Consider the following 12,876-nt stretch of genomic DNA (forward strand, 5'->3'; position numbering starts at 1 on the left):
CTGGGTTGTTCACCACAGCAGAAGCAGATGAGCAACCAGGAATCAGGGTGTTGACTTGCCTCCAGAGCCATGATTAGTTAACTGTAGGTTGCTCGCTGCATGCAAACCAGTGTCAGTTAAAATTCTGTAGTATAAGGTAGTCATTTTTACTTGTTCTTGGCTTGCACACTGATACCAGACTTAGGGAGCTATATTTAGACAACCTGCAAAATAGCAGAATGGACCCTCCCAATATTAGGCAGACACCTGACCCTGAATTGACTTTGCGGGATCTGAATAAATAATAAATTCTTGTGGCTTTTATTTACAGCTCAATCCTTGAAGTGGCTTGATGGATCAGAGGTTAAGTATACAAACTGGGCAAAGGGAAATGAAAATGTTCGTGGTGAATGTAGTGTTATCCTTACAACAAATGGAACCTGGTCCAAGACAGACTGCAAAACTGGCAAAACCAGAGTGGTGTGCAAAGCTCCTCAAGGTGGGTAGGGTATTGTCTGAATAAGCTGTATATTTTTAAAGAAACTACTGGCACACAGTTGTGTTAGCAGCATCTTACATCTCTCTCTAGCTGAACACAGGAAAATTATCTCCACAGAACTTACTAGCAACTTCTTTCCTGTCATTTTTCCTCCTTGGCCTCTGGCTATGCATGACTACCTGTGCATCTCCATCTGTTACATCAGCTATTACAGGTGCTTCCAGACGAGTCTCTGTCATACAATTTCCCCTGCCTCGTTCATGGAATTTTACAGGAATCCGGTTTGAGGGTGGGAATCGGTCAGCTCCCCAGACTCCAGCCCCCTTTCTCTGTTCCTGGCAAGGAGCTGGTCTCTTGCATTTTGTTATACTCATGGAACATGGATGGTACCATTTTAATAATAGCAGCAGCTATTATTAGGGAGTTTGGGTCAAAAAAAGGAGCCCACTTACCCACATAATTTCCCCCAAAATGGGTAGGTGCTCACTATTCACAAAAGGCTTTCCCCACTGAAACTGTGGGGTAGCAAGCATGGACCTGATGCTTCACGTGGCAGTTGGGATACAGTGTGCTTGTGTAACCATTCTGCATATAGAACATGATTTGCAATGGAGCTGCTCTGGAGTAATTGTTCTTGGTGTTTGCTCTTTGCAGTTGCAAATCGAATGGGAGGGGCAATAGCAGTCGCCGTTTTATTCATTGTGGTCCTGCTGGCTGGACTGATATGCTTCCTGTATAAGAAGAAACGACTGCACTGGAGTGGATTCTCTTCAGTACGCTACGAACGGGGGATGTACGAAGATGAAACTGACAGCATGTTCACCAGAGATGGTGACTGAGGAATAATTCTTGCAGGTTTTATTTAAACTTTTTCTGGAATGGGCTGTTTTGGCATCTTTTTAAAGGTTTCCTTTGGGAAACCTATGCCAGGTGTCTTAAGTAGCAGAGAAACTCTGACTTCTGGATACTGTTTTTGTTTACTGTTCAGGGTCCCTCAACAGCAACTCTTTCTCCAACTTTAAGAGACAAAGTGTACCTACCCTGTCTGATTAACCATTTAAACTGCAGCCTTTTTCTTCATTTTTAATATTTGCACATACAGGAGAAAAGGTACATGATATTATCTTGATGTTAAGATCAGGACATGCTCCATCTACTGATACAAAGTTCAGCGGCAGACATCCAGGGAATTGTTTGAAATGTAACTTACTTTGTATAAAACATGGAATGTGTCAGCTTGTAATATCGATCATGCTCTGTTTTACTTAAGTTCTCTTGGTACAGAGTGTTGCTGTTTTTAAAGCCCTCTTTTGAAATTGTGTCCCTTTTCCATTGTAAGCACCAAAGATTGCATCTTGGTCAAAGAATTTTAAGCTGAATAAGCCATACACAATAGCTGAAAAAATTAAAGCAAGAGCTAAACGAAAAATTCAGACTCCTATATAAATTATCATATTCACTAGGTCCAGCTTAGTGAATGGAAGCTAGAGAAGCAGACATTGTGCAGCATCTTGCATTCATTTGATATTTGTACTTATTCTGATTACTTATTTCATTGTCAGATACTCCAATGAAGGTACTAGCCTGTTTTCCTTTATTTACAAGTTAAATGCATTGCCTGAAATGTAAATAGGTACTTGATAAAACATTTCCATTACTAGGGCTTTCCAAAAAAATATTCTGATCATAGTTCTTTATGCTGCACTGGATTGATTCCCTTCCCCGCTTCTGTGCCACCACCGATCCCTTGTACTGATTCTTTATTTGGTGGTAACATGGAACAATTCAACCATATTGTGGCACTGTTTCATAAGTCAACAAAGGAGAGCCATTATATGTATTGTCATCCCATTAACCTAAGAAAAATGCACCAGGGAAATGCTTAACCAATTGTTCTGATAATACTACTGATTTTTTAAAGGAATGCTATCAAAATTGATGGCAAAAATAAAAAGAATTGGTTTACTGCTATTAGCTCTTTTAAAAGGTGATAGAGATGCATATTTTGAACAGTCTTGATAAACAGAATGTTAAATTATGTATTTAAATGCTGTGCCCCTGATCCAGAGTCCCACATGGGCAGGAGCTCCCCATGTCATATATGAGGAGAAACAGAATTAGCAAGCATTAGAAAAGCTATGCCCTCCATGGGCGTATCAGATTGCTTCTCCTACATAAAAATGGGAAAACCTTGTATGCATGGGGTTCTGCATTACAGATTGTGGTCTAGTGTTCTGTATATTATGCACAGACATAAGACCATGTGATTACTGAAACGTGCCCTAAGTAGTGGGGGGAAATCTGTTAGTTTAGTAATGCAGCCTTCTCTGTAGAAGAGTGTTTGGAAATCCCTTTTATAAGACTAGAACATCTTACGTGTTAATGTATACATGAGTAGGCCTTTGTGTGTACGCAAGTAGTTTTCCTGGACAGACAACAATCTCTCTTCCTGCTTTCAATCTCTTCTCTCAGGGTCTTTCTGCATGATCATTTGAAAGATGTCATATTTGCATTTTAGCCATTGAAGGATATTCCATATTTGCAGTGACCATAGCAAAGTATTCAATAAAGGAAGGGGAGAGCTTGCTGTGTGAGGAGCAGTAACATAGAAACAGAGCGAAGCAGAAGGGGTCTCCTGGGCCATCTAGTCTGACCCATGGCGCCAGCTCACGACATGCCACCATAGCTGCATCTCTTTGTAAAAGAACTTTAAAAAAAAGAACTATCGAGATAGATGCGTGCTTGGATCAGAAGTCATAACTAAAAACCCCAGACTACAACAAAAGCCTCATAGAGACAGGAGTGCTCTATCTGCATACCATCTGAGTCACAAAATCCAGCAAGTGTCCGTGATGCTTACACAATAGCATTCCACAGAGGAGTTGCAATGGGTTGAATCCAACTTTAGTCTAAGTTAAGCCTCATTAATTTGGATGGATGTACACTAAATAGGACAAGCATTAGACACAACTCAGTGACTACATGCTAACATTTAACATAAATAAATACATATTTATGTGAGCCGTCCCGAGGCTATAAGCGATGGGACGGCTTACAAAAACTCTAAATAAATAAATGAATAATAAATAAATAGCTGGAGAATGTATTGTAGTTTCCATGATAATCAAGTACTGGTCTTTGAGTACTTGGAAACCATGGCAGCCTTGCAATGAAAATAGCAAGGGCCTATGGGGGTGGCAGCTTCTTAGGGCACAACCTTGTGGCTTCCGGATGTTGTCTGGAGTGCCCTAGGAGTTCCACATATTCTCAGTCCAAGCTCCTGCAGTCTTGGGCCATGATGGCCAAGCCCATGCCCCACCCCCTCACAGCCAGCATAGGAAGAACTGCAGCAGATGGCCGTCGGAGAGCTGAAGTGAACCTTGGAGAGGGAGAAATGGAGCTTGCGGTGGGGAGGGGGCTGGTGCCATCTGCCTACATCAGCTCCCAAAGCCACTTCAGGCTCCTTCCTTCCCCTTCCTTGTTTTATCTAGAGTGCTGGAAGGGCCATTCCAATGAAATGAAATGCACAGGGCAAGCCATGGCGGCACAGTGCTTCCAGCACTCTTGAGTTCAGAGAGTTACACACACTAAGGGCAGAGACAATTGGATTGTGTCCATGCTGTATCAAATCTGATTGTGCAGAAAGACCTATAATATAGTGCCTATATTAATAGCCCATGTGAGACTGCTGAATAATACTGATGCACATGTATATCCACAGTTAGAAGACATATGCACTTTGCCTTCACTGAAAGCATGATTTAGATAATTGAAATGTCCTTAACCTGCAGGTAGATGTGGGTGTATACTCCATGCACTACTCCTTTGTGGACTGAGTAGTGACCAGGGTTTGGGATAATTTTCAGTTCTCTAAGTCTGCTTAGTTACTGAATTCATGACTATTTGCACTCCTGGGTTTCTTTTGATGTGAATCTATAAAGAAAGTTTATTTTAAATATGAGCGTTGTTCAATTATGCAAGATAGGATAAATATGAACAAAACTTTCAAGTGTTTCTATAAAATGTTTATTTGTATAATATTCGAAAAGATATACATTTTGTAAGTTATGTTTTTAATTGTGTGAGCTTTGTGTGGGTCCCTCCACCCGAAAAAACCCTATTCCTAGTCATGTTGTGAAATGTTGTGTGAATTAAGACAAATGCCTTACTATATCTAATTAGACCAGTTGTTGAAACCTACCTATGGTCTGAGTAATAGCAGTAGATTTAAAGATGGCTTCATGGGTTGCTAACTTAGACTTGTGCTAGAGAGAAAATTAAGCTGACTTGATTCTTCTCACCTTATTAAAATCTTTTTGTACCCTTCAGTATTTAAAGAAATCAAAAATTAATGTTAATAAAACTTTTAAAAAGAATCCTATATTATTCTGATGAGTTTCTTTTAGAGGGGAAGAAGACCATAGGCAAGTTGTAAACAGAGATTGAATTCAGAACAGATACTTGAGTAGCAAGGCAGAAGAATTTCTGTGCCTGCACAGAGTGCCGTACTGTTCTCTATGATGAGCTGCACTATCGGCCCTGGAATCACTGAACATCTGTCAGATGGGAAGGGGCCTGGCACATGCTCTGCTTCTCCTCTTTGTGAAATAACTGACAGTGCAAGAGGAAGCGTCACAGCTCAGTGGGAAAACACCTGCCTGGTATGTTGAAAGCCCCCGTTTCTATGCCTGTTATTTCCTGAAAAGGCTGAGAAAGACTTGTCTGAAAATCTGAACAGTTACTAACCGTCATCGTAAAGAATACCACGGTAGTTGCACCAAGAGTTTCACTCACTCTAAGGTAGCTCTTTGTGTTCCCATAGAACTTCAGAGAAGCTCACCCACCATTCAGAGAAGGCTCTTTCCTTCAGCAGAGCTTCTTGTGGATTAAAGAGCAAGGTGGAAAGCAGAAAGCCCCCCCCCCCTTTCACTTGCAGTACACTCATGTCACATCCCGTGCTTGTTCCAACGGGTCTCCAACTCTTTGGAGCAGATTTGGGGTGGGGGAAATGTAGAGTTTGCAGAAGAAAGGGGGAATCAGCAAAAAATCACCTACACTGAAGAGCATTTTGTGATTAAGTTTAGCGCCAGCCACCACATTTTGGAACAGGAGCTGTTCAAGGGCAATCTTATGAATCCAAATTCTAAACACAGGCTACAACAGCTTAAATGGTGAGTGCCTTTCTTTCAGCATACAGATGTTCTGAAAACAGCAAAATCCATAAAAATGGTTTATAATTAGGAAAGGAACTGAAAATAAAGCTGCCAAACATAAATTAAGGTGCACTTAGAATACTGTGTACAGTTCCGGTCACTGCATCTAAAACTGGATTATGGTGAGGAAAAAAGTGGATGGGAAAACATTTTTCTCCCTCTGCCATAATACTAAAACCCGGGGCCTCCCATTTGTGGTTGTGGGAGTTCAAGACAGATCAACATGAAGTACAGATTGTATCGTAATAAGTACTCCCCACAGCACATTACCTGTGGAATTCATTTCCACAAGATGTGGTGAGGGCACCAATAAGGGCAGCTTTAAAGGAGATCAGACAAATTCATGGAAAATAAACAGCTACTACTCCTTTTGATACCCCCAGTATCAAGCCCAGTATGTCTGTGTACATCATTTGGTAGGACAAATGGGTAGGGGAGCGCTTTTGCACACATGTCCTGCTTGTGGGTTTCCTATGGGCAGTTGGTTGGGCACTGTAAACAGAATGCTGGACTAGATGGCTGGTTGGCATGACCCAGCATAGATTGTTTTACATGTGTATGTTGCACCACTGGGGAATTTTTAACAGGATTTAGATGAATACGCTTGCCCCTGAAGAACTCTACTATTCCAAATAAATTTTCATTGCTGGGCTTTCTGAGAACGATTTTCTCTTTTTGCATTCTTTTTCAATTACTCCTTTTGGTTTTCCAAAGGAGCAAGAGTGATGGAATGCTGTTGATGACAGAGTGCTTTCAGAAAGTCAGTTCTTTTCCCTACCTATCAAAACTTGTACAATTATTCTAGTCTTATCCAGCTTGGGTTAAGCTAAGAGATTTTCCATCTGCTGCAGCCTGCAGAGGCAATGGCTGCCTTTATTGGGAGCTGTAGTCCAAAACAACTAGAAGGCACCAGCTTGGGGAAGTCTGAGCTGTTCCATCTTTCCAACCAGATATTTTTTGGTAAGAAAAAAGATAGGAGACCTGATAGGATAAAACAGGTTGCAGATAGAAGAGTAGGTTTCTGGTGGCTGGACTTCCATGTTTGAGGAAGGGATAAAAGCCCCATTTGAAGCACCCATGGAATACAGTAGCCAGAAAATGCCTGTCTGTGAATGGATGTAAATCAGAGGTGTAGCTGTTGTTTTTTAACACAAATATGAGTTATTTATTTTGACATAAATAAAGCTTTGCAAATGTTTTAACTAAAACCTTGTTGAGCTGTTTTGTATTTTAAGGATGGTTTCTGTGATTAAAACTCCCCATTATTCTAATGAGCATATATTTTCTTCAGGGCCCAGACTAGTCCCAATTGCCCTCCGTTCCTGGGAGAATCAACAGACCTGCTCTGTAAATGGAAGGACTTAAAAACCTTAGAAAAATAGTTTGTGTTTCCTGTTCATTGGATTAATAAAAGGGAGTATAATTTTAAATAATGGTTCAGACCTTGACTACCTCATTTCCAGATAAAAATACAGAACCTCCATTTTGGGTACGTTTACCAGGCAAGAGTTGCCTCATACTTAAAATGAAGAAGTTAAATGGAAAACTCACTTTAGCATCAGATGGAACTCAGAATATGATCGTGAAAATAAAGGGGTGAGGCTGCAGTTAATGGTCCCAGTCCCTCTCTCACAGAGGGAGGGAGGGAGTTTAATAGCGTTCTACAGGATAAAATAAATTGGCTCCAATCTAACTGAACACAGCAAATGGTAATTCATATCGGGATCATTTTATTCTCATTGTTATCACTCAGTACAGCCCATGATTTTCTCCCATGCTTACACAGGTGTGATTCCAAAACAAACAAGCCCACTGGTTCGGGAGACATTGTCCCTAGTTTACACAACACAGCTGGGCTCATTGGGCCTTTTACTCACAGTGGGTCAAGGTGTGTGACAGGTGACATTTCGAATATGCAACACCTGACTGGGGTTTGCTATGTCACAAACACTCAACCAGTATGGATTACTTCAGATTGTCACCCCAACACACAGAGACATGTCCCATGTCTGTAGGTTGCAATTCACTTTGCCTTGGTTACAATTAAAGTATGTAATTCTGTATTACTATTGTCTGAGTTTTTCTACAAACCCTCACCACTGGACATCCTTGGAATTACAGGAGTAAACGCAACTTTCTCTGAGTATGTTCAAACTTGAAACAAATACTATAAACATAATTGTAAGTATTTTAAATATTCTAGGCATGGGTAATGTGCTACACCACACAATCTAATGTAATGCAAAGTCTAGTGCACTTGTTAACCCCATTGGGTTGCATCCAGATATATCTGCATGCAGTTAGACTGCAAGAATCAAACCTTCCTGCTGCCTTCTCCCCACAGTATTAAAGTATTATGTTTTAAAGAGCCTATCATACCTCTTTAAAACATAATACTGGAATATGGGGCCTTACTGAGGGGGATCTCCTAAATCGGATATGAAAACGTCCTAAACACTCCACCATTTAACTTTTTGGGGTGACCCCATCTGAAAAAGAGAAAAAAAAACTCTCTACACAATCCTATTGGATCATAGCTTTCTTAATTTATAAGTTATCTACACATTAGTACAGAGGAAGTAAGCACAACTGGATTTCCTCCCATATAAGCAGGCATAGGGCTACAGTGTAAATCCTCCCCAATTTAAAATCAGTTAATGGCGGCAGATGCTGAGAAGATGGTTAATACTTGATTGCTTTTGAACTGAACCATAACAGTAGCATCAGATCATGAAACATCCAGCCATTTCAGGAATTAAACCCATTTCTTTTATAACAGGATGCTTTATTTAACTAGAAATGAAAGCTTCTAAAATTTGATTCATTATGAGCAAATTTTATATTTATTCCTTATGCTTCCGAGAATGGACAGTGCAAGCCATCTCTTTGAATGCAATTGTATCTCCATGACAGCAACTGGAGGAAAAGCTTTATACTTTTTGCCTAAAACAAAAGGCTCTCCATTTAATACACATTAAGAATACATTAGCAGAGCCATTAAATTCTTTTAAAAACAGGCAGATAACAAGGATGGAATTTCTAAGGCTGAAGGGGCAACATGACAATGCAGAGTTGTAACTGATTAAATTGTTAACTTCTGTAAATAAAATACATCTATAACCTCTTCATTTTCCTTTCTTCCTACACAGAAGATTTGGGGTTAATTCCTATAACCAGTAGGCATTTAGTGAACACTGGAACACAGATTGAAAATCACTGAGCTATTTGGCAGTGATAAGCTTGTGTTATATAAGTATACCACACATGGGTCTGAGGGTTCAAATTAAGATGGGAATTGGGTGAATATCTATCAAACATAAATCCAGATAAAGATACACAGCAAGGCTTCCAAGCAATCACATACAGGCTCTGGCTGCATCAATGGTCAAGTGAAGGCATTTAAAACACCTGCTCTTGTACACAGTGGGAACTTGGAATCGGCTCTTGAAAAGCAGGCTATTTTTTTACTATCTCAGGAAAAATGGCATTGACGCTATTTAAGACATTAAGATTTCCACCACTCATTCAATGAATTGTGGTGGTGATGTTAATTTATATCCTGCTATGTTGACACCAGGCACTGACCAAATCCAGACCTGCAAGTCTGCTGCGTCATGTAATAACCTAATAACCTCCAGATGTTTTTGACCACAACTCCCATAAGGCCCAACTAGAAGAGTGAATGGACTCTCATTTTAGGTAATAGCCAAACCTTTTCTCTCCAGCTGCATGGAAATATTGCTTGTACAGTTGTAGTCCTAAACATCTGGATGGAGCCAGATTGTCTACCAATGCACAGAGTATTATTATAGTTAGTTCCTTTTATTTAATTTCTATACCACTCCAATAGTCCTACAAGACTCTGAGTGGTTCACAGTCACAACAATATAAAAACAGATAATAAAACAGTTAAAACAGTATAATATAGCAATAATAGAAACACAACAAATGTAACAGCTGAGAGTATTAATCAAAGCATGGTGAATTTAAATCATTTTAAAAATTTGTTTTTTCTTTTAAAATAATTGCAATAAAAGTCAATTATTGAAATGTCTGGATAATAAAACCGTTTTTGCCTGGTGCCAGAAAGACTGTAATGAAGGTGCTAGGCAACCTGCTCCTGGGGGCTATTTCAACAGGGGGGTGCAATCACCAAAAAGGCCCCTCTTCTCATCTCCTTAGAGGATGGCTCTTTCAAAAGGGCCTCTGAAACCAATATAAGGGGTTGCATAGCTCTAACCCCTAAGTAAGGGATTGTCTATGTTAAGTTGCATATTCAAGATGAGCTTGAGTAGCACAGTAGATCAGAGACAAGTATCTGTTATGAAAGATTATACAGAAAAGTAAGTGCCAGTGAAAACAGCAAGGCTTCTGAGGAAACATGGTTTGAAGCAGGCCGTATTATGTGTTTGCCTGAAAGAAATACAGTCCAGCCAGTATGAGGCATTGTGCAACCTAATATTCCTACTTACATGTGCTTGTAAATATAATTAGCTGTCTGCTGGTAACTACTCAAAGGGTAGACAAAAACAACATTGGCAAAGCACATGTCTTCACACAAAGCTTGAGGCAAAACATCTGGAACTATCTGGGAATGACTTGGTGATTTCATGTGGGAAAACAGTGGTCAAGTGGGAGGAATGCTGCTTTCTCTGACCACTTTGTCTTGCACTCTGCCTCTGGATTTTTCACCCAGCTGAACTTATTTTTTATCAAACATCAGCTGGATTTAATAACTGGAAAAGAGAAAAGTTGAGTAGATGAAGGGTTCAGTACCTCCTATGTACCAATTTTCCCACCTAAAATCACTCTAGTTTCTTACTTTCTAGGTGTTTGGCAGGAATCCACGTTTAATGACAAGACTTCTGCCATCATGTGCAGTTCTGTTCTATGATGCATAGGGTTACAGCTTTTAAATTGCCATCACACTAACAGGTAAGGTCTTGGAAGTATCATAAACCCTCCTTAATACTTCTACTGGATTATTTCAAAGTATGGGTTAGATGTAAAACTGGTTTAGAAAAATAGTTCGTTATATGATCAGAACTGAATCAATGCCAATCGGAAGTAATCTTTCAAAAATCAAGTACTTTCAAGTCATATTGTTTTCAGTGGGTTAGTTCTTACTACAGGAAAATAATAGTAACTTTGGTTGGATTGTATACACTGTTATAGTAAATAGGTCCTGCCCATATACTGCTGGTGCATTAGTGAAAAACACTGATACCCTCTACTGGCCTACATGCATATAACGCTTAACGAAAGGAGCAGCCCTGTTCTGTGAGCTTGTATCAATGTACTGGATTCATTCGACCACTGGCCAATTTTTAATGAACTACCATGATACCAGCTTTTTACTGATATTCTTTGCAAAGCATCTTCCTCTGATCCAGCACAATCTTCTGATGTTTTACATTCATTTTTGAGCAGGAATATGGATTCGGGATCACTTCACACAATTTATGTTTTAATTGCTAAGCAATTCTCAGTACGCACTCTGTCTTTGTACATTTAAGAATGTAAAAGATAACAGATGAGAAATATTAATGCAGATAATATCAGCTCCAGGGATGAGAAGTATTAATTGTTGGACTGCAGTTCCCATCAACCCTCACCAATGTTTACATTAACTATGGTTGATGGGAGGTGCAGTCCAAGAACAGAAGAAAGAGCTCTGGAGGACCACACATTTCCCAACCTTTAGTTCAATGCGTGACTTGAAATGTAATTACTATACTGAAAATTGAATGTAAATAGACATGTTAAGACAAGGCTCAACTTTGCAATAATGAAAATATATTTCATTTTTTAAAACTTAAAGGCTTACATGAGAGTTAAATCCAATCACTAATATGATGTAGATTACTTAGACTTCTTTAGTATATTCAAATTACTGATATTTGCAGTGATACAAACTATCACTTCCTGCATTTTAAAAAAAAAATCAGGGCTTCAATTTGCAAGCGCATAGCTATTATGCATGTCTTATCTATTTATTTAATTCATCAAGTGACATTGGCTTATAACACATTTGCAACCCATGACCAAGCTAAAGATTCCACCTGTGGTATAAAATCAAGGTGGCGTCCCAAAACATTAATCTCATGCATGGCAGTAAATGCCACACACCAGCTGACAACAGACAGTATCTCATTGGTGGCTTTGAGTGACACTGACTCTTAGCCTAATCTACATCACAGGATTATGATGATGATAAAGTGAAGGATGGCTATGCAAGCCACCTTGGGATTTTTCGAAGAGGGAAAAACGTGTGACACACATAAACAGCTTTCAAGCAGCCACGTGGTGGGTAGGGCCTACATCAGCTTCTAAAAGCAACCTGGGATTGGAACTGTTGGTATGGAACTTGCTTTTTTATGTAGCAGAAACAAAGGGATGTACAAGTGCAGCTATATAGCCTGCTTTTGTCCTCCCAAAAGCATAACTGCTTTCTTTTCTGTGCCAGCGGTGGGCAGAGCTTCGCACAAGAAGGTACAGTGAATTTGTAAAAGACTGGGATCTACTTAGAGATCCCTTGGGTGATTTAACGTAGCCTACAAGCATTTCTAATTCCCAAGTGTTTAGCAATGGGAACCAAATGTCTCTTCCCCGTTACACTACTGAAATAAAAAGAATGGAGCTGGGGGCCTGAGAAAACTTCTGCTAGTTTATTTCCATACTAAAATACCTGGTGCCCTAGCTCTCCTGCTCGGAATAAATTCCAGGGCTCAGGATAACATGCATTTTGCACCAGGCTTCGTTTGGTGGCTCACCAGGTTCTCATTTAAAAAGTATTCTGAAAGACTAGGCCCTGACCACTCTTGCTCGATGTAGTATCGTTTCAATGTCATGCAATACATTTCAGCTACTACTAATATCCATTTTACCTAAGCACCCTGAACGTGTTTCTTGTCAGTTCTGATCACAAATGCAAGTCAGGAACAGGGATGGTTACACAGAAATCCCCAAGACCAGGATAGGGTCTTTCCACAGACCAGCATCATAGTCAAATGAGTGCTTGAGTGAAGTACAGCCGAGTAATCCCTCTAAAAGCGCTTAAATGTTATCATCTGCTATTTCAACTTTCAACAAAAGGAGCGAGGAATTCCAGCTCATCTGGCAAAACCCTGTGTACCTTCGAACTGCTGTGCCGGGCACCAGGTGTATAAGCATAGCCCATGCCAG

The 12,876-nt window shown here is 39.9% G+C and overlaps 2 protein-coding genes across 14 annotated transcripts in view; both read left to right on the forward strand.

Moving 5' to 3' along the window:
- LOC123017042 (lymphocyte antigen 75-like) overlaps window positions 1–4,854 on the forward strand; it is a 64,014-nt gene extending 59,160 nt beyond the window's left edge. The window contains exons 34-35 of the mRNA XM_044418085.1: window positions 311–478; window positions 1,133–4,854. Coding sequence (XP_044274020.1) covers window positions 311–478; window positions 1,133–1,317 — 353 coding nt within the window. The 3' untranslated portion in view covers window positions 1,318–4,854. The remainder of the gene's footprint in view (window positions 1–310; window positions 479–1,132) is intronic.
- Window positions 1–12,876, forward strand: part of BAZ2B (bromodomain adjacent to zinc finger domain 2B) — a 644,512-nt gene that overhangs the window by 275,155 nt on the left and 356,481 nt on the right. The gene's annotated exons all lie outside the window — the stretch shown is intronic.

The sequence above is a fragment of the Varanus komodoensis genome, unplaced genomic scaffold (assembly GCF_004798865.1).
Source record: "Varanus komodoensis strain SLA01 unplaced genomic scaffold, ASM479886v1 scaffold9, whole genome shotgun sequence".
NCBI lineage: Eukaryota > Metazoa > Chordata > Lepidosauria > Squamata > Varanidae > Varanus > Varanus komodoensis.